The sequence below is a fragment of the Pleuronectes platessa genome, chromosome 13, assembly GCF_947347685.1.
Source record: "Pleuronectes platessa chromosome 13, fPlePla1.1, whole genome shotgun sequence".
NCBI classification, from domain to species: domain Eukaryota; kingdom Metazoa; phylum Chordata; class Actinopteri; order Pleuronectiformes; family Pleuronectidae; genus Pleuronectes; species Pleuronectes platessa.
The window spans coordinates 8,145,470-8,166,394 of NC_070638.1; the positions used below are offsets into that span (position 1 = coordinate 8,145,470).

General features: G+C 42.0%; 1 protein-coding gene across 1 annotated transcript in view; it reads left to right on the plus strand.

Moving 5' to 3' along the window:
* pth1r (parathyroid hormone 1 receptor) overlaps nt 1–20,656 on the plus strand; it is a 43,998-nt gene extending 23,342 nt beyond the window's left edge. Inside the window, exons 2-13 of the mRNA XM_053439025.1 lie at nt 147–249; nt 5,963–6,073; nt 6,308–6,429; nt 9,923–10,017; nt 11,747–11,933; nt 14,086–14,239; nt 14,602–14,662; nt 15,942–16,008; nt 16,134–16,228; nt 16,681–16,822; nt 17,130–17,171; nt 17,263–20,656. Of these exons, the coding sequence (XP_053295000.1) occupies nt 147–249; nt 5,963–6,073; nt 6,308–6,429; nt 9,923–10,017; nt 11,747–11,933; nt 14,086–14,239; nt 14,602–14,662; nt 15,942–16,008; nt 16,134–16,228; nt 16,681–16,822; nt 17,130–17,171; nt 17,263–17,625 (1,542 nt within the window). The 3' untranslated portion in view covers nt 17,626–20,656. The remainder of the gene's footprint in view (nt 1–146; nt 250–5,962; nt 6,074–6,307; nt 6,430–9,922; nt 10,018–11,746; nt 11,934–14,085; nt 14,240–14,601; nt 14,663–15,941; nt 16,009–16,133; nt 16,229–16,680; nt 16,823–17,129; nt 17,172–17,262) is intronic.
* Nucleotides 20,657–20,925: the final 269 nt, after the last annotated feature.

Here is a 20,925-nt window from a genome sequence, read left to right on the forward strand (position 1 = left end):
ACTCTCATGTGTGCTGTTTGATGTTGTAATTGTCGGGGATTAGTGTTGGAGATCTGGATCTGGCTGCAAAACATGCATCATGCACTTTGCAGTTACACATCAATATTTCCCTGACTTCCTAACCCTGTGTTTTTCCATCTTTGCAGGTCTACACAGATGATGTGCTCACGAAAGAGGAGCAGATAGGCCTGTTGTTCAGAGCCAAACGGAAGTGTGAAGGAAACATCAAGTCAAAGCACAAGGTTCCTGGTGAGTAAAGCAGTGGCTCCCTGGGGCTTTGCTGTGGCACTAAATGCTAGTGTAAGCATGCTAACACGTTCACAATGACAATACTAAGTGCTGATGAAGCAGGTATAATGTTTATCATATTCACAGTTAAGCGTAATAGCAAACTAACATGTGCTCATTAGCACTAATCCAAGGTGCAGTTTAGGCTGAAGGGAATGCCTGGAGGATTTTGTATTGGGCCAAAAACATCTGCTTGCACCAGATTACATAACAAATCCTCCAGTGGAGACATTTCGCTCACCGCAACAAGCAACAACAATGTGGTGGCGCTAGAGGAAATATCAGGGGATTGCTAAAGTCCAAATGATCAGAATCTAAATTCTCTCTCAGAGAGCCACGACTCTCCGTCCAAAATTCCCCGGGAAACCATCTGATATTTGTTCTAATATTTCAGTGCAGACAAGCATGTAGCCACTGACCTGGAATGAGAGGAAACATTACCTCTTCGGTCACAAACAATTTAATTAAGTTTGTTCCACCTAAAGTTAACAAGTTACATTACCACAATTGGTTATCTTGAAATGAAAGAAGCTGTCCATCATTGGTTGCCACCACCGATTTTTCTGTCGTGGTGTGAGAGAATAACAAAGAGATTAAAGTATTTCCTTTGTAAATCTCCAGCTTGAATGATTGTAATGGATGGAAAACAGATCAAATCTATAAGCCTGTCCATCCTCATTTGTGTATATTGACCAAAATCCCTTGTTAGATGTCAATGAGAGATTATTAAATATTGAAACCAGTGGAAACTAAACATGCAGGATATGTGAGATGGCTACAGGCTCATGGGATGGCAAGGTCCCTCTTCATTAGCCTTTATGTGATTTCCAGCAGGGTTATGCTCCACTACCTGCAACAGGTTTCTTTCTAAACAAAAATCTGTCACAGATCCAAAGGAGACTGAACCATTTATTGCTGCCAAATGCTTTTATTTGTCAGAATAAGCGCAGCTATTGTGGGAGTTCCAAAATGAATCCCAGCTGGAGCGAGGGGTTCAATGGAGAGTGCAATGAATTCCCCATGGGCTGCACAGAACAGAACCTCATGTGCACGGATTTGAAACACTCATAATATACAGTGAAGGGGGGTGCCACGAGCACCAGCCGGAGGCTGGAGCGATAGAGGAAGAAATCAATCAGCACAAACAGAAGTTTGCCAGGAACTGTAAAAGTAAATAACATGACAAGCACCAGCAGAAGCATGATGATCACAGGAGTGAACGTGAGTGGGTCAGACTGTAAATAAACGCCTTGTTGTCCTGATTCAACGTGATTGGTAACTTGTTGGACTGTGATTGTTGATTATATGACCTGAAACTCATCAGCTGCAAAACTCCTCAGCACTCTAAAAGAACCGCCTTGATGCTTCATTAAACAAAAACAAGCAAACAGAGAATCATCATGTTTGGGTCTGTTTCACACACTTTTTGCTGATGTGGTCGAATGCCTCTTGTGGTGCAGTTGTCAGGCAGTTAAATGTGCACTCTCCCAGTTTGAAATGCTGCTGTGTTTCCTTTGTCCTCCTTGTGGCTTCCAGAGCCTGAGATCGAAGCGGATCCTGGAGTGTATTTGTGTATTTATGGGTGTCTGAGGACTACCATTTTCCAGCAGACACCAGCATCTACTCTATCTCATTGTGGTTGCTGTCATTTTCCCAGTTGATTGTTCAGAGAAGAGTTTTGGATCCCGCAGTGAAACCAATCATATTATTTTCTCTTTAACCTCAGTGGGTTGCGGTCACATCGAATTCCTCGGCCCTCCAGACGATACCCCCTTGCAAATGAAACACATAATTAAAAATGTTTACTTCCAGACAACGAACAGAGGGAACCTTTGTTGACCATCCCCCGTTGTTACTTTGCCTTTCGTGGTATTTCCCAACTTTTCATGGTTTTGATAAATAGCCACAAAACTGAAATTGGATTTGAGAAACTATGACAGAATTGCTACTATCGAGGAGTGCAGGCGCCGAACGTCGGCTTGTGTTAGACGTCCAGGGTTCATATAACCACGCTGCACTTACAGCAGGGCGCCTGTACATGCTAATGAAAAGCAGAGCAGTCAGTCCAACATTAGAGTGTGTTGATCATCTGACCACATCACGCCTGATCCACCCTGACGTGTCCTAGTGACTGGCGAGCCTGTTGTCACACTTCAACGTCAACCCCAAGCACATCTGCAGCTGTCTTCATTTAATTTATGCCACATGTGTCAGATCTCTTAATCAATCTTTCTTTGTTTTACGCAGTTAAATGTAGATTTTTTTTTTTATTTGGAATGTGCAAAACGTATTTTTATGTGGATTTCTGCACCAAATGGCAATCACTCATGAATTGCAGTCCTCTAATTAAGCCTGATTTTTTGTTTGATCAAGATTCATGAATTATTCTCTGTGAAATGAATGAATATGTTGAAAAAAACGCTTTCTCGCTAAGTTGGAGAATAAATTACTCCTTCTGCTTCCTGATCCGGATCTGCATCAAAATGGATTGGGTTCCTGTCGCATGAAATTGAATCTAAATCGATCCTGCTAACTAACAAACACACTAACACAGATGAAAGCATTACCGCCTTGGCACTAAATACACTTTCATAGGCTTCTATCTCTGCCTGTATGTCAGTGAGGACGTTCAGACCCATCAAGTCCTTCTAAGAATCCACCACTGGTCTTCAGTGAGATGCTGGAGGTGCTGCTCTGGGGGTTCGGTGCTTGATGGATGATCTGATCCTGTTGGCTCACCCCCTGACAGGACTCATCTCGCAAGTGGTTTTCCTGACCTCTTTTGGAACGTTGCACATCTCTGTTCAATCACAGCTGAAGGAATTAGTAGAAGTAATAACTAGTCCCCAGTGTGTTTGCAGCGTTTGCCTGGATAAGCACATATGCGCTCATTTAACATGCTTGATTTGACATTTGTTTTTTCTCTACTTTTTACTTAAGGCACATGAAATGCTTCGACTTGACTTGATTTGAACTTGATTTGAACTTGAGCGTCTCATCTGGTTGTTTGTCGGTAATTATGTAATGTGGAAATCATTTAAAATCTCTTTCGTGGTTTTCGCTGTGATGTCGTTCAACTTTATGGAGACTTTTCAAGATCAGAGATAACGCTCAAGGAAAGCATTACTTGTGCTCTCTGATGACCCGCGTGAGCGTTTTCCTTGAAGTGCGGGTCATTAGGACTTTTTCTCTTTCTTCCGTGCATTGTGGTAAAACCTTGACTCTGTGGGTTGAGGTATTATCAGAGAATAGCAGCTAGTTTGCATTTTTTAGGGACTTTGGCTTTACATCTGTGTTTGTCTTGCCTGTGTCCTGCTTGACCACCCCCAGAGTTTTTCTTTCCTCTTTTTTGAGCTGTGTAAACTCGTGGTTTTCTGAACTATTATAGGAGATGTGAAGTGATGACTATTTTAAAACACCACCTGAAATAGGATTTGCTCAGGGTAATGAATCGATCGTGCCTTTCTGGGTTCATTGAAAAAAGATGGAGTCCCGCGTGAGGCTGAACCTTTGGTTTTGGTTGCCTTTCAGCGTTTTATGTATTTGTTTTTGTTCCTCATTTGTGCTTTAAATACACAAAAGTCTCCATTACGTGGCCGAGACAAGGTTTTCTTTGAGGGAAACACTGAGGTTTGCCTGGAGAGGACAGCGGAGGGATGTGGGTTCAATGCCCCAGACCTTGCAGTGTGAAAATAGCTCAGACTTAAAGCTTGCGGTCTGGGTGTAGAATAACACCAGCGATCATTATAAAAGCTTGCATGTATCAGGAAAAAAGGACAATATGTGTTTTGACATCCGCACGTCAGAATCCAAAAAGTGGAGGGGGGAAAGAAAAGCTTAATAAAAAACCCCAGTGACATCACTAATTCCAAAGTGCCCTTGTAGTCACGTTTATATATAAATCGTGGTCAAGAAATTTACGGGAAATTATATATGCGTGTGTGTGTTCGGAGTTTAATTTGAGCCTGTTAGTAGGTGGTCCTATGGTTATAAAAACCTATGGCAAAAGTGAAGAGCAATTCTACTTTTACTTCCAGGATGTGTGGTCAGTGCGATTTTCAAAACGAAACGCTGTTTTTCTCCCAACAGGGATCTTGACGAATCAGTCAGCTCCAGTCGGTCTGCTCTTTAATTTTGTGCTCCAAGTGACAGGCCAATAAAAAAAAAAAGCATGTCGTCATTGCCTCAGAAGTTTGATTACAGGAATGAGAAAATAATGGATCTACTGCAAAGAGAGGATAGTTTTAGTTTTATCCTCAGCTACTTATTAGTGGTCAAAGTGGGGCAGATGTTTTCAATAATACAACATAAATGCCAAACCATAAGGGAGACTTTTGCCAGGAATCTGTGGGGAAAGGGATTTCGCTCCCACTATCGGAGCGCTGAGGTCCATGGTTTAGCTGACAATTAGGGGGTTCTGTGCCCCGAAACAGATTTTCTGTTCCCTTTGAACCTGCAGCTCTTTGTCTGAACCAAGTATAGATGCATTATAACAAAATCTCTCGGCGCGCCTTCCTCCCTGAAAAAAGGGATGGCAACGTTTTTTTGTGATGTTCTGTGAAACGCATGCAGTCAGCAATCTTGCAGGGATCCCAAGGAAGTGGGAGAAAATGGTGAGAGGTTCAAGCTGTGATGGATCCTTTGCGTTTTCACATTCTACATTTTCTTCACCACAACCTCAAATCATCTATAAACTTTAATTGAAAATTCCTCTGAGTTTCCTTTAGCCAGGCAATCCCATAGTTTCACACTAAACATGTGAAGTGTATTGAAAATTGTTTTAAAAGTTGTACTTCTTTAATGAGTTCACATGATCAACGTTACAAAGGAAAATCTGGTAAGAGATTAGACATTTTTGAAGTAGTTATAATTAATATTATTAATAGTCCCTCCAAGGATAAGCAATTATGGATGAATTATTTTAATTGAAAACTATTACATTTAATTAATTTTCGAGGTTGTACATTTTGCATTACTATTCTGGGTATTTTACATATTATTATTTATTTATTATATAGTAACATAGACAGATGATAATTGGATTTAAAGACAAATACAATAATTTTTTTTCATACTTTGAATTGAATTGCTTCTGTTTCCCAAACAAAACACAGAGTTTCATTTGTATGACATTTACTAGTATGCACAATCCTTATTTAAGTTGAATTTAATGTAGTTCATAGACAACATCACGTTGCACCTTTATTTTGTAGTAGTAGACCACTTGGGCTACAACAATGCGGCCAGTGTTGCACGGAAGAATTTAAATGACACCCATACAAACATAAAAACAATGTGATGTCATCGACAATGTAGTAATTATGGATATCTGCTCCAGCCAACAAACAACCATTATGAACAAATAAGACTCAGCACACAACTGGTTATTAGCATTGTGGGAATGGTCTTAATTACATTACAGTGGAGGAGGAGGAGTGGACTCGCACTTACGTCCTCAAACCCAACACAGGTTACAAGGTTGCTCTGCGGTGCTGATTTACATAAACGTGTAAAGTTCATGCAACTGGCCTAGTTTCCTAAAGGACAACAGGATCCTTCAAAACCTATCGTCCTGCTGTCGTAAAGGCCTGCGGCCATGTGATGCTGACGCAGAGCGTGAACGATCCTCCGTGGCTCTATTTTTAAAAGTCATCCTCCGCTTTTGTCTCTGCAGATGGTTTCTGCTCACCAGAATGGGATGGCATCGTTTGCTGGCCTGAGGGGCCTCCGGGGAAACTCGTATCCACCGCCTGTCCGGAGTACATCTACGACTTCAACCATAAAGGTGAGCCCTGGATGCAGTCAGCGGTTGAAGCCCTGAAGCTCATTCACTTTGTGAAGGGCACCAGGCCTCGGATGAGAAGTACACGGCCACAACCTTGGGCTCCTTCTGTGACGTCTTTTTGAGATTTATAAAAAAAAAGGATGTTTGTTTAAGTCAAATAGAAGAAACGATGAGTTACTGACTGTGCTGAGAAACTTTGTAATTAAAAACGCTCTTCTTCTGCTTGATGTCCAGGACTAGCGTATCGTCGGTGTGACGACAACGGAACATGGGAGCTGGCCACTATCAACAAGACGTGGGCCAATTATAACGAATGTGCAAAATTCCTCTACCATTACAACCACAGCCATGAAAAGGTGAGATCGGCCTCATTTCCATGCTAATGGACAGAGTTACAGCCTCTTATTTCACAATCACAAAGAGCAATAGCCTTTGTATGAATTCTTCTCCTGACACCAGTGTCACACAATTAAAGCCTTTTAGGCAACGATTGCAACACGTTAACCCACAATTAGTCCCTCTGACATGTGTTACACGTTTTTTACTTGCCTCCTCAGTAATGTACAGTGTGAATAAACCTAAGTCATATTTAATGAAATGTTGAGATAATGAGAGGGAGATAATGACAGTGGACAGAAATGTGACTCCTTTGTCATAATGTGAAGCCGCAATTAGCTAAATGTCCATTCCAACGCAAACTGACAACAACAGTGTCACATAAGTCTTGAGTGCAAATTTTGAAAGCATGTAATTCATGGAAAATGAGGAACAAGACAAATGGGAGTCCGCTACCAGATGCCAGATAATAAGAAGCAATTTAAACCCAGCGACTCTGCGTCATGTTTGCATCATGCTATGGTCTTTTTTACAGCTGAGGTTGAATAATGCAGTTTTAAATGTATGTTTGGAGACACATAGACACGACACTCGAGCACGACTGTCAATTCCAACTGAAGAACCACCTCCCCACTCTGGATTTGTAAAGTAAATCTATTAAGTTATTAAAGAAATTTGCTCCAATAAGGTCACGAGAACAAGGCCGAGGTCGGCCATGGATGACTTGTGATTAAACCTGGGGCACAGTTGGATGTCTGACTCATCCCAGATGTCCTCAAGGTGTTTGATGGGTTTCGAGGTCAGGGCTCTGGGTCGGGCAAGTTTTATCATCACCACACCAAAGAAAACCATTTCTATATTTACCCCCCCCATTGATCACAGGGGGGAGGCTGAAACTGAAGTGGCCATCTCGGGCTGTGGCCATCAAGTTGGAATTGCACCACACAGTGATATCAATGCACGCTGTGGGAGGAGGATGTCCTTCGAGAGCCAAACCGATATATTGGTTGCGTGATAAAAATCAGCAGACAAAAGCCTTTTCCAGAGTTATGTTTACATTTAAAGTTGTATTAATAGTAAATTGTGTTTAATAGAAACATTTAAGGGATTTTCGCGAAATCAGATATGTTTTACTTCCTAATATCGGTATCTGTATCGGTATCAGTATCTACCCCCAAAATCCATATCATTCAGGCTTTCCTCACTGTAAGATAGGATAGCAAAACATTTCTTTTATTTAAATGTCTTTTGCTGTTGTATGGCTGAAGTCATTGCATAAATACAGCTTTAGAGCTTATTCATGCATGTTCCATTGACTTTTTATCTTGGTCCATTACCCATCCACTATAACGGAGGAGGCGGGGTAAATGACCTACTGCAGCTTGCCACCAGAGGGCGATTGAGTTGGTTTGGCCTGTATCCTGGGAAGCCGCCATAACGTCTATCTTTATATTCAGTCATAATTACATAATCACATCGTTACAGACTCAACAGTCGTTCATTTCACAACATTTGCGACACACATGAGCTGAATACATTCAGCTTAAATGCAGCTGCACCGTTCTGGGAGAGACCCCCTGGAACAGAATCACACCCAATTACCGTGAGTAATCAGAACTACTTCACCGGCTTCTCACTCTGACACTGATAACACCTTTCATATCTAACTTCTACTCACCTCCTGCCTTTTGGATGTTAAATCACATTCTCCCTAATTAAATCGAAACATAAACACCATGTGCGAGTCCAACCTGGGATCATAAATACCAGATGCACTGACACAATCGTTAACGCAACATGTGGAGATAATTGTTTTCTAAACCAACCAGGCAGCTGTTTACCACCATCGTAGCTATGTGACAGAAAAAGCTTGAAGTGACCCCAATTGCAGTTGCTCCTCTTGGGTTTTTTCTGTCATTGCATGTGGGGCTTGGATGTCAGAACACAACACCATCGCGGAGTAGACCTGCTGGGAATCGTAAGAAGCAAGGAAACAGCCACAATCTGACTGTAGATAGACAGAGAGCGTTTACGTTAACGTTTCCATTATTATCTCTGGGGAAACCACAGAGGTTATGTTTTCATCTGCAAAATTCCGGGAACTGATATCTATGTTGTGGCCATTTCTTCTCTTTTATAATTTGTACGTTTTATAAATATCAGGTGTCCCACAAACGTTTCCCTCTCGTCTTGACTGTGGTGTGGAGGATGTGGTCATAACCTTAATCCTGGCGCGCCCTCTATTTCTCTCTGACTTCAGATGTTTATGTTGATGGACTCCTGTGAGACTTAGTTAATGAATAATACATATGCATGATCGAAAGCCCCTCCCCCCCCACACACACATACAGCAGATCTGCCAAACCACAGACCACCACCACAACTTAGACACCCGTTTCTCCAGCACTGGATGCCAATGCTAAATGATAACAGCAGTGTGGTATTTGGTTACATCACATGGGAGTCTCTGTCAGTGGCTCCCTTTACCTTGTGCTCGGGCGGCCGGCTGGCTCTTAGCAGATGAAACTGCTCCATCCGGCCCGTCTCACCTCCAGCTGCCAAGTCGGACATCCTTTCCCAAAGTAGTTCTCACCAGATGGCAACGCATTTTCACACCCGGTGGAGTTGATGCACTTTGAATCTCTGAGCTTTGAGGGAAAATGTCAATTCATCGTAAAATCACTGTAATGTTATTAAAATCCAATAATAAACTGCAGATTGCCGAACTGCTTCTCATGACATTTAACATAGAATATGTCAAGCAAAGGTGTTAATTTCATGGCTGCAGCTGAGGCCTCCTAAACCTTATCCGTGAAGTATAGGCTGTTAGATGGGAAATTCCAGTTAGATGCTTATTGTTGACATTTATTCACAATAAAAAACTGGGTTAGGAAAGAGAAATAACTTCACTTCAATGCTGTGTGTTTACCTGCTACTATTTATAGTTTTTTTCTAGTCCGATAATATCCCCAGGCAGCGTTCTGCTCCCCATCTGCTTTTAAAATCTAATTTTCTATGGGAAACAATGAGAATCCCTTTGGGGGCAGCAACATAAAATTAAAAATGTCTTCATCTGATGAAGATTCAGACCGTGCCATCACACGTGGCACTTTCTTTGCATTGAATTAACCATTTTAACGACAGTGCTGACCTTCTAACGTGCAAATGTTTCATCAGAATAAATTCCATCAGACATTGCTTGGCGGGAGCACCATTGCTCTAAGAAGACGTGAATGCTCACATATACTTGTCTTTTGTCTCATATCGACGGATCTCAGTGGGTGCAGCCGGCACTGTGCGCTGTTCATAGGACTGACTAAAGAAATCTATGGTTGTTAGCCAGGCTCCTTTCTTTCTAACAGTTGTTGCTTTTTTATACTGCAGTAATTTGTCAAAAACCCTGCAGAGCACCACAGTAAAGGGAGAACATGCTGAAATCCTCTCTGTCTTAAGACATCTGATTAATCCAGTTTGCTGCCCTGTTGACATTCTACCCACTTCCTCTTCCAACAGGAGGTCTTCCACCGTCTGTATCTCATCTACACAGTGGGCTACTCCATTTCTCTGGGGTCGCTCATGGTGGCTGTTGTCATCTTGGGATATTTCCGGTGAGTCGATGCCACCACTTGGTTTGTTTGTTCAATCATCTCAACCACAAGTGCTCCCGAGAGAGAGAGAGAGAGTGTGATAGGGACACGGGGTCAGAAATTAAGGTGAGAGCCATAGCCGCGGGCTTGACGGCAGGGAGTCTAAATATTTAATGGTGCGGTTACAGGCTGAACACGGATATCCTACCATTTCATTGTATATGTCATAAACACGCGAGGGGGGACTCAATTCTTGATGGAGGTTTTATCACGAGACCGTGCAAGGCTCCCTCGCTGTTCCGTGTATTATATCTTGTGTCACGGCAGCAACATGAAGCGAGCAAACTGCATCAACCGTTTCCTTTGACTTTTCCTTTGACATTTAACAGACCATGATTTGTCTGCCCCCAGGGAGTACTGCATGCCTCGTTGTCCGACATTTACGTTCCTTAGTTGTTTTCATGCTGATTTAAATTTTCGGCGACAAACATCTAAAGCTCGGGTATTGATTTGGCAAAGCCACCGAGCTTAGACCCGAGTGCAGCTCTCCTGCTACAAAGTGTGCAGTTATTTCCACTTCCCCCTCCCCTCCCCCCATGAAATATGTAAAGTATAACGTCCTTGAAAATGTGAAGAATCCAGTCAAATATAAGGATTTTTTCCTGCGTGTCTGATTAATGCAGCGCAGATTTGTCGTTATTTGCATATTTCCTGAGCACAGGGAGTATCGGGGAATTGATGTAAAGACGCTGTTTACCAATGTTCCCACCAGCGTGACTTACTGTACAGGCAGGCAGTCAGGCGGCTTTAGGAACGCTCCCAACTGGCACCAGGAGATCCATGGGCCAAATGAGTTTAATAAGTTATCCCAGGGGCCCATCTGACATTCTGGCTCTGTGCCGCGGAGCACTCCAGCCGTGTCTCCCCTTCGACATGTCAGCTTTTAGACAGGGCAGCTCATAAATGTTTTCAAGGGGGAGAAAAGCGATATTTCACATTAGCAGTCCTGTTCAGTATTTTTCACCAGGGAAATGTACACTAGATTAGTCTTTGCCTGCTGCACCTAAATCAATAGATCTCTGAGGGAGGCCTGTCAAACATTTGGCTCATTATTGAGGCTTGAATTGTTAATATGAGATAAACAGGAATAATTTCACTATTACTGATTCAAAAATATATTTCTATTTCAGGACGGTTCTGAATATTCTTTCTCAATGACTGTTTTGCGATTCAGTAAAAACCTGTTGAACACACTATAAATATTAAAATTGACTTACTTAATGAGGTAACCTTTGTGGCTATTGATCCAGGGGCTTGATTCCAATACGGGAGCCCGTCCTCTGAGGCCTACTCCACAGGGAACTCTCAGACAGGATGTTTTGGGAGGATTCTTGACAGCTAAACGTGCGCTTGTCTGGGAGGAGATTTGTGTTGCTTTTCCCAACACGTGCTTGCACTTTTGTTTTTACTGCTCAATTTGAGCGGCGCTTTTCAATATTTGTTCGTTTCAAGCCCCTAAATCTCAAGAATGTGTTTTAGTCAGCGTGGAATTCAGCTGGCTCCGATTAGGATGAGTACTATTTGTGTGTGTGTGTGTGCATGTGTGTGTGTGTGTGTGTGCATGTGAGTGTGAAAATAATTACGCATGAAGGTGTGCCAGCCCATACAAACGCACACACACAAGCACACACACACACACAAAAAACCCAGCAGATCTTTTGACCTTGCGTCTCGTTCCTTCTCTCCCCAGACGCTTGCACTGCACCAGGAACTACATCCATATGCACCTATTCGTGTCCTACATGCTGAGAGCCATAAGTATTTTCGTGAAAGACATCGTACTCTACTCTGGATCAGCCTTAGAGAACATGGAAAGAGTCACAGTGGAAGACCTCAAGTCCATCACCGAGGCTCCACCCGCCAATAAAACACAGTTTGTAAGTACGCCAACACGGCTGGAACACACTTACAGCATGTATGGGGTCACCCTAAAGCACTATGTCCTCGAAGAAACACAGAGACAAGGAAAGACACTCTGTGACTTCCTTCTTTGACGGGGAATCAGTCTGTGTGCAGGTTGTGGTTTTTCCGAGGAAAGTTGAGTTAAATTAATTAAAGAAGTTTCACCAAGAAGCTCCGGGGATGAGAGGTGAAGCCTTTCTTCCCCTGCCTGGGCAAGTCGTCTCTGGAGCGTCTGCAAATGGTCGAGAACGCCGGCTCCAGACGGTGAACGATGTCCAGCGAGTCTTCTCACACCATCCTATCATCTTTATATTGGCTTCCCTTCGAGTTTAAGATTAAAACTAAATTGCCTGTTTGCACGTTTGGTGCTGTGCAGCTACCAGGCTACATCTCTGACCTGCTCCATCCACAAGAAGGTAACATAAGGACAGGTCTTCTGTCCTTTGACCAGGACTCACCAGTTGTCCTTTATGCTCAACTAAAGCAAAAGGTGATTGGACTTTTAATGTCGTGGCTCTGGCACAAAAACTATCTCGGCAGATCGTTAAACATTCAGAGAAGTTGTGTTTTATGACATTTTCACTGCAGGGAAGAATTCATGGATCTTGATCAGGCACATCGAGGGGAATGCTATTTAAGTGTGTGTGGAAATGTTGGTACAGCTTGATTGAATTTAATGTGACTACTGGGCCTTGGCGGAGGTATACGCTCTATTTAGTGCCATTCTAGCGACTACTTTATAGTGTTATTTGATCCTTTATATACACTGAACGGATTTAGCTTCTTCACTTGCTCTTCAGGTATCTAAACCCAGGTGCAGCTGGCCCAATTGAACTTTACTTGCATATCACATTATGAATTTATGGTTTGATATTTGCACAGATTACACAATATAGCTAATAAAGGGTTTTCTGTTTTCCTCATGATAAGAATAATCAATATCTGATGGCATTATGTGAACAGATCATTGGATTTTTAGTGGAGTTTTGTGCTAAGTGGTATTTTTGTGCAGTCTCACCTGCTGTCCAGGACCGGAGCAAATAAACTGCACCGTCCGTCACCTTGCCAAGTTTTTACTAGACCAGTACTCGGCTTTCCTTCAGTGAAGACTGGGTACTTTTCATGCATGCTTTAATATTTAAACAAACAATTTGTGCAACATGTTGAGCGGGCACTTTTATCCCATGGCTCTCTGAACTGACCTACGCGAACAAACAAAAAAAGAATGTATATATATTTTGAAAAAGTCTTTGCATGTCTATACAAGTTAATAGAAGTTAGAGAACAGTGACTTCTCGAGAGTAAGGCCGAGTTCTCACCCGATGACACTAGAAGTAGGTTTTCATTATCTGCCTTCTTTATGCACATATCCTTTCATTTGGTGACTTATGTGTATTTGTCTTTATGTGATCAGGCTGGATTTCAGCGAGTCTGTTTAAGGGAGTCACACGGCACAAAACAGGGTTTACGGTATAGTAATCAGTAACTTGCTGAATAAGTTTTCACCTGGAGACACCTAAATATTTACAGCCACCAAATATTCAGTCACAGACCTTTAGTAAAGGTGTGAAAGTCAGATTAAAAAGTACAAACATACAGGTATCGTCTGGTATTCATGGTGTGACCATACCCCAGCACCAGATGAAGCTTGATAACAATGCAGAGGTTGACTGACTGGAGCAGAATCGATGGAGTCGAAGCGCATAAATCATTAAGCTCTTCTGAGGCCTCCACACACTCTGTCAATACAACAGCACACAATACTTAGAAGATTGATATCACCCCCTTCAAATCTGACCTGGTACAATAAAATGTGACAGGGCCCGGGGGAAATTCAAGCGGTCGAAAACACAATTAAAGGGACCCATAATACTTTTCCTTTTTGCTTGTCTTATATATATTTATATCTTCGATCTAATATCTTATATTTACTCTTTTATTGAGATAGTTTTTACGAGTGGGTTTAAGTGTTGAACTCTAATTCTGAGCCTCGCTACGCACTGCTGCTCTTCCACGCAAACAACATCAGCATCGGTCAATATAAAAGCACGAGTGGATGATTATAAAGTATCAGTGTCTGTCTTGTGTTATCATTAACATTTCTTCTTGCCTGTTGTTTGTCTGTAGATCGGATGTAAGGTGGTGGTGACCTTGTTCATGTACTTTCTTGCCACCAATTACTACTGGATCCTCGTCGAGGGCCTGTACCTCCACAGCCTCATTTTCATGACCTTCTTCTCAGACAGAAAGTATCTGTGGGGATTTACTCTGATTGGCTGGGGTGAGTAGTGCTTCATTTACATTCTGTGCGCATGTGATTAAAATATGATTAGTAGGCTTGATAACATGCAAATTGGAATCTGATTTAGAATATGTATTTGGTGATGGTGTAATTAAAGTGCTGAAAAGTTGGAAACTGTGTAAAGACACAGACACCTGGAAATGGGCTTTACAGTTCCTGCATTGTACACACTGTGCGTATAAGTTACACAAGCACAGCGCATACAATGTGGATGCTGTGCTTCCCGGGTTCTACCTGCCTGGCAAGTTATGGACTTTGATTTTGGAATTATGCAGTTTCTTAGGCTGATGCAATTTTTGCAAAGCAATTGTAATATATGTGTTTTCATGTTTATTTTTCAGGGGTACCAGCCATGTTTGTGACAATTTGGGCAACTGTGAGAGCCACGTTTGCGGACACAGAGTGAGTGATGTGTATGAATAATGCAGATGTTATTCTGGTTAAAATTGAATGCAGAAATATGAAGGTCATGCTCTAGAGGGAAAGAGGACAGGTGTTATCAAAGTGGGCAGTGAAGTTTGTTTTGCTGATCTCATGTTAACACAAATACTTTTTTTCCGACTCTCAAACCTGTCTTGGATTTTTGTGGTTCTAAATATTGATGTCCAGTTGAAAGCCGAGCAAAGTCGAATTGATTCCCCATCCACTTCTGTATGGGCACTGCTTATGTGCACCACACGGCCTCATCCAGCAGCTGCAGGGGAGCAGCAGGACATTTCTTCCTTCGAGCCTTTTTTGGGCCAGAAAAACAAACCGTGCGTGATAATAACCACAGCTGTGTCGTGTGCTTTCATCAGTAATAGGTAGGATGGGAGGGAAGTCATGGTGGGCGTTTGGCTTTAAACCAAACATTTCGACTAGCTGCCGCACTGGTTTATATAGACTTACACCAAGCCCTCTCTATTTATGCTATTCTTCTAATAACAGAAAAACAACATCTGCAAAATCTCTTAAACTCCCAGTGCGGGAAGACCTTCATCCTGATGCACCACCTGAAACGCCACAGAATCATTCACACATACAGCTGAGGGCCACAAGGACCTTTGAGACTAAATCCAACTTACTCTCAGTCTCTTACCCTTGACTTTCTATATTAATGCATATTTCCCTATGCAAAATCCACCTTTATGTGAAATGCAGGGGTAATACATAGTTAATGAAGAAATAAGGACAGATAAGTCATGAAATCATTAATTGAATTATTTTCTAAATTGGTCAAGTCAGACCTTGTGCTGCAAAACAAATATATGACTATTTGTTTTGTCGCCCTTGGCTCATGGCGACAGTGAGTTTTACACCAACTGCAGACATTAAGCAAACAGGCCAGACAACTTGTCTTGGATTGATTTTACTCCACAGAGCAGAGTGAGCGAGGAGCCCTCGCTCTGCGGGGGACCCAACTGCCCCAGATGCAGCTTCCCACTGACTGACACAATTTCTTTGTAGATAATTGACTTGGAGAATCGTATTCAACTGTGGGGTTTGCGACTGTTCATTTGATCCGTTGTTTTTCAGGGGGCAACCCTAGGAAATGGGTCAATAGGATATCTGTGTCTATGTTTCAATCAAAACGAGGTGAAAGATGAGTTGCGTCTGATGAGAGACACAGGGGGATCTGAATCATCACATCTACCACCTCGATCTTCACTTATCTTTGCTGCTCTGTGTTTTATTCATGCAGGTGTTGGGACTTAAGTGCAGGCAATTTGAAATGGATTTACCAAGTGCCTATCCTGGCAGCTGTTGTGGTGAGTACTAGGTCCCCGCTCACACTTATCTCCGACTGTGCAGGAAATGACACCGTTTGGCCGCACCTGCACGCGTCATCGCAGGGACCCTTAATTAAATCATTGTGCTTTTATTTCCTCTCCAGGTTAATTTCATGCTATTTCTGAACATCATCAGAGTGTTGGCGACTAAACTACGAGAGACGAACGCTGGACGGTGTGACACGAGACAACAGTACAGGTGAACTACGTGCAAGAGCTGGGCTCGATGCCCTCTTTCATTTCATCTCCATTCAGTCCTCATGTGATGGCGTGTCACATGCATCGCTGTCATCGTGATGAAGCCATGAATATATTTGCTCCAATTGCATTTCCATCATGAGACAGGTTCCAAATTGCTGCTGTGTACAATAATGTCTCTTTACCTCCATGAAAGGCTGCAACTACAGATTATTATTATTAAAGATGAATCAATCAGTTATTGTTTATATATATATTTATACAATGTCACTCAAACAACTGCTGCATCTGTTTGGGCTTCTACATTTTTTGTGTATTCAATAATGTGATAATTTACTAATTGTCTCGGCACCAAACCAGATTCAGAAGATACAAATCCTAAGAAGTAAAAGAAAGGAGTTTTTAATACAAAATTGAATAATGGGAAATGAATTATATATTATGCTGTTACAGAAAATTGTTGAAGTCCACGTTGGTGCTGATGCCCCTGTTTGGTGTCCACTACATCATATTCAACGCCATGCCCTACACGGAGGTGTCAGGAGTCCCCTGGCTCATCCAGATGCACTACGAGATGCTGTTCAACTCCTTCCAGGTAAAGCTGCTGCATTACAAGTGCCAGAAATGCTAATTTAACACCATGAACTCCTTATCATATCTGTTTGGTCTTTTAAGCCAAACCAATCTTATTGACCTGTCGTCACAGGTAACATGTCCTAGTCTCCAGCATGAGAGGAAAGTTCATTGATCTAATAGTTGTTGTTGAGGTGTTTGGTTTTGCTAGGATCATAATTAAGATAGAGAGGAAGTGAGGAGTGGCTGATGATTTTAAAATGCCATAGAAAATCGACAGACAATTACACAGATAAAATGTCATATCATCTTTCTCATCTGCTCTGCAGGGATTCCTCGTCGCAATCATATATTGCTTTTGCAACGGGGAGGTAAGAACTAATTAAGTTTGTATTATATACAGAAAAATTCCTGCATATAATTAATGCTCCTCCGTGTCTAAATAACATTTCCTCTTGCAAGGTACAAGCTGAGATCAAAAAGTCGTGGAGCAGGAGGACTCTGGCGCTGGACTTCAAAAGAAAAGCTCGGAGTGGCAGTAACACATACAGCTACGGACCTATGGTGTCACACACCAGTGTTACCAACGTCACTGCCAGAGGGCCGCTGGCGCTGCACCTCACCACGAGGCTGGGCCCGGTGCCCGTGAACGGGCACAGGAACCTGCCCGGGTACGTGAAGAACGGCTCGGTCTCAGAGAACTCCATACCATCGTCGGCACAGGAGCTCCACATTCCCGAGGAGGAGCACTCAGCTAACACGAGGCCCTGCGAGAACGAGAAACCCTCGCCTGTGGTCGAGGAGGAGCGGGAGACAGTCATGTGACCGCCAGGCCGCTGTACAAGAAAACTACATGAACGCAGGATGGTCTGAAGGGGACGACTGCATGCGTCAACACTGCCAGTTTATCTTCCTCCTGTGAATCAAGCCTGAACTGTACAGACCAATGAGGCTCCAGGCGAAAATGTTGCATCAGTCGTGTGAGCTTCATTTTTGTGGCTAATACTGTTTAAAGAAGCTCCTGCCACAGTGAATGTGTAAAAGACTGACAAGCAGACTGACTTATTTCTTTTTCCACCGTTGTTATCTCGTTCTCTCATTCGCTTTTGTGGCAAACGTCTTGTGCTCAGCTTTTGTGCATAAATCAAACCGAGGTTAGTCGCAGTCGTCACCAGGAACAGCCTTAATCACCGATGTAGAGGGAGTTGGATTTGGAGTGCGCTCAGTGGCAGTTCCATCAGCCACTGGTTTCCAGATTAAGTCAGTGTGAGAAGACCAAATTCACCCACGGCATAAGAAGAGGAGTTAATGCTACTATTATGGGCCGACTGTTCATTTGTTCTGCATCGACTCGAAGGTACTCAGGTAATTGAAGTCCTCTGTTGTTTTGCGCACCTATTTTTATACATTTAAAGTGGTGTTTTAGCCTGGTCAGCGTTTCCCTTCAGGAGACGTTATATAAGGCTTGTGTCAAATGTTTTTTGTACAGTTTGTGCTGTTTAGAAAGACCCAGTATTCATCGCTCTAATTACAACAGATGTCGAGGAGTTCAAATGAATGTTTCATATTCAAATTCTCTGCAAGCCACACACACACACACACACACACACACACACACACACAACATGATGCCAAAGTGAGAGTATTTCTTTGAAGAAGTTGTCTCCGTCAGTGTTAGCTGAGGTAAAGAAGAGCTTAATGGAAATCTGACACAAATAGTATCATGTGTTCTCGGCAAAGTTTTCAAAGGAAGAGAGACAACCCCCCCCCCCCCATTCCAAAACACAGGCCGCAGGAAATGGCCGTATATTGCAGCGGAATGTTAATTAAATGAGGAATGAGGAAAATCTCAAATTCCCTAGGAATTCCAAGAGTGACATTTGTGGCGAATATGAAGGAAAACCCAGAAATGAATAACACACAGTATAGTTTTTACAGATGGTCCAGTGTTATGCTGCTTTTTGATGTATATATAAAAGTCACAATGTTTACAAAGGTCAGAAATACATCCTAATTGTGAGCTAGTAGTCTTCATGTGTATGGATACGTTGTAAAGCTATGTTTCAGTGTATATCTCTTTTTTCACATGTTTGTTTACGGAATGTTTGCAATATTTTATTCATGTAAATAGTCCCCCCACGAAAAAAACAACAACTGGAGAATATATTTACAGGTGACAAAGGGCATTCAAACTTCTTTCATGAAGAATTCCACCAGATATTTTAAACTTAATTCTATTAACTTACATATTTTGCAGGTTAGGTCACAAATTCCAAATGCCAAAGAGAAAAGGTCACAGAGAAAAGGTCACAGAGAAAGGTCACAGAGGGTACACAGGTAACGGTGTCACCGGTGACCAAAACGTCTTAAATTCACCCTCTCCCCGAAAGAGAAAAAAAGCTAAAGTGCTACTGATAGTTAGTGTAAGAAAATGAAAAGAGCTCAGCCCCCGTGTAGATTGATGTTTTTGAATATAAAATATGAAATGTCCTGTAAAATAAACACAAAGCAAAATTGTTTGTGTCAAAGGAGAAAAAAACTCTCTGCGGCTCAGTAACAAAAAGTTGGTCATGCTGGTAGTAAAACCATAATGATATTACAACAACATGTCCTAAATAAATCGGCCTATAAATGTTCTCCATTCAAACAGAAACACTACTACCTGTTGAAATGACGTCACTCCCTAAATTAGAATGGGAAACAAACACTAGTGTAAAGAATTTTGCAAAAACATGACTTTTGGGTATGAAAACACTTCATAGTCAAAATATATCTCTGATGGATTCGTGATTCACATCAGATTCAGAAAAATTTAGTTTTTACCAATATTTGTGGCGAGCGCTCTCGTCCAGTGTGACTTCTCACTGACTTAGTTATGCTCCCATTACACAGATTTGCTAGGATTGTGCTTGAGTCACTCCTTAAAGGTTAAATCCTGGTCTGCTCAGTTTGTACTGGCCTCAAGTCAATCCAGCAGATTTACACTGCTTCTCAAAGAGTAAAGTTCGAAAACACTAAATCATGTTACAAACGTCTGTAACTGTTTTCCCATCAGGTGGTTGTTTATTAGATAAATCCAGTCATATTCTATACGTTTCTATTAACAGACTAAATGGACCCAGCTCGGATGTTAGCACGAGGATCGCTCGCGATTGCGACTCGAGGTTGAGAGGATTGTCTACAGCAGTAATTACATTTGGCTGCAGGCCACAGAGACGGAAAAAGGCCGAGACTGAGGGAACCCTCTCTAGATATTACAGTTTCATACCATCAGTAGAGTTTACAGTATGTACAAGATTTAAGACTGCGTCTGACTGAGGGAGTTGTTCCTCAGATTCTCTCAGACTTTCCACCAACTGCCGCTGGGCAAGTAAACATGTTGCCGTTGCATAATCCAGGTTCTTAATTAAAAAAGAGGGGCGGAATCAGAGCATGAAAATATTATATTATGAAAGAAAAACACTTGGAAAATTATATATTTGAGCACTTTAATACCCTATAATACATTATTTTGTTCTGATTGTATCATGTAAAATGATTGTGTTTTGGAATCAAGTGTACAATAAGGCCAATTACCATAGAGCTAATGTTGTATTTCATTATTTTCAAATACCTCTCATGGACGTATATATTGTGTTTTGTATACATTGTCTTCTATTTATCTTGTGCCGAAATGTGCTCAGTGGCGTGGACGGTGTTCTCCGACACACGCCTCACTCTCTCATCACTCCATCGTGATGTGGGCACGTTGTAGATATCAGTGTAAACGTGGAAGGTGAAATAGGAAGAAGGTTCCTGGTCTTATAATGTTCATCAGTGAATTGTGAATAAGTCAATAAATCTGTACTCACATGTTTTCCACTGTTGTGAATCTGATTCAGACAAAATACCCATAATCCACGTTCTTATACATAAGATTTTTCTTTATTCCAAATATAATATCATACAAATTTCATTTCAGAAAAAAAGTGCCTGAAATGCTTGCGGTGAAAAATGAAAGAATCTCTTTCGGTGTGTGTCAGTGGAAGGTTCAGTTCAATTTTGAGGCTTCTTCGCTCCCCCTTTAGCTCCCCCTTTAGCTCCCCCTTTAGCCCCCCCTTTAGCTCCGTCTTTAGCTCCCTCTTT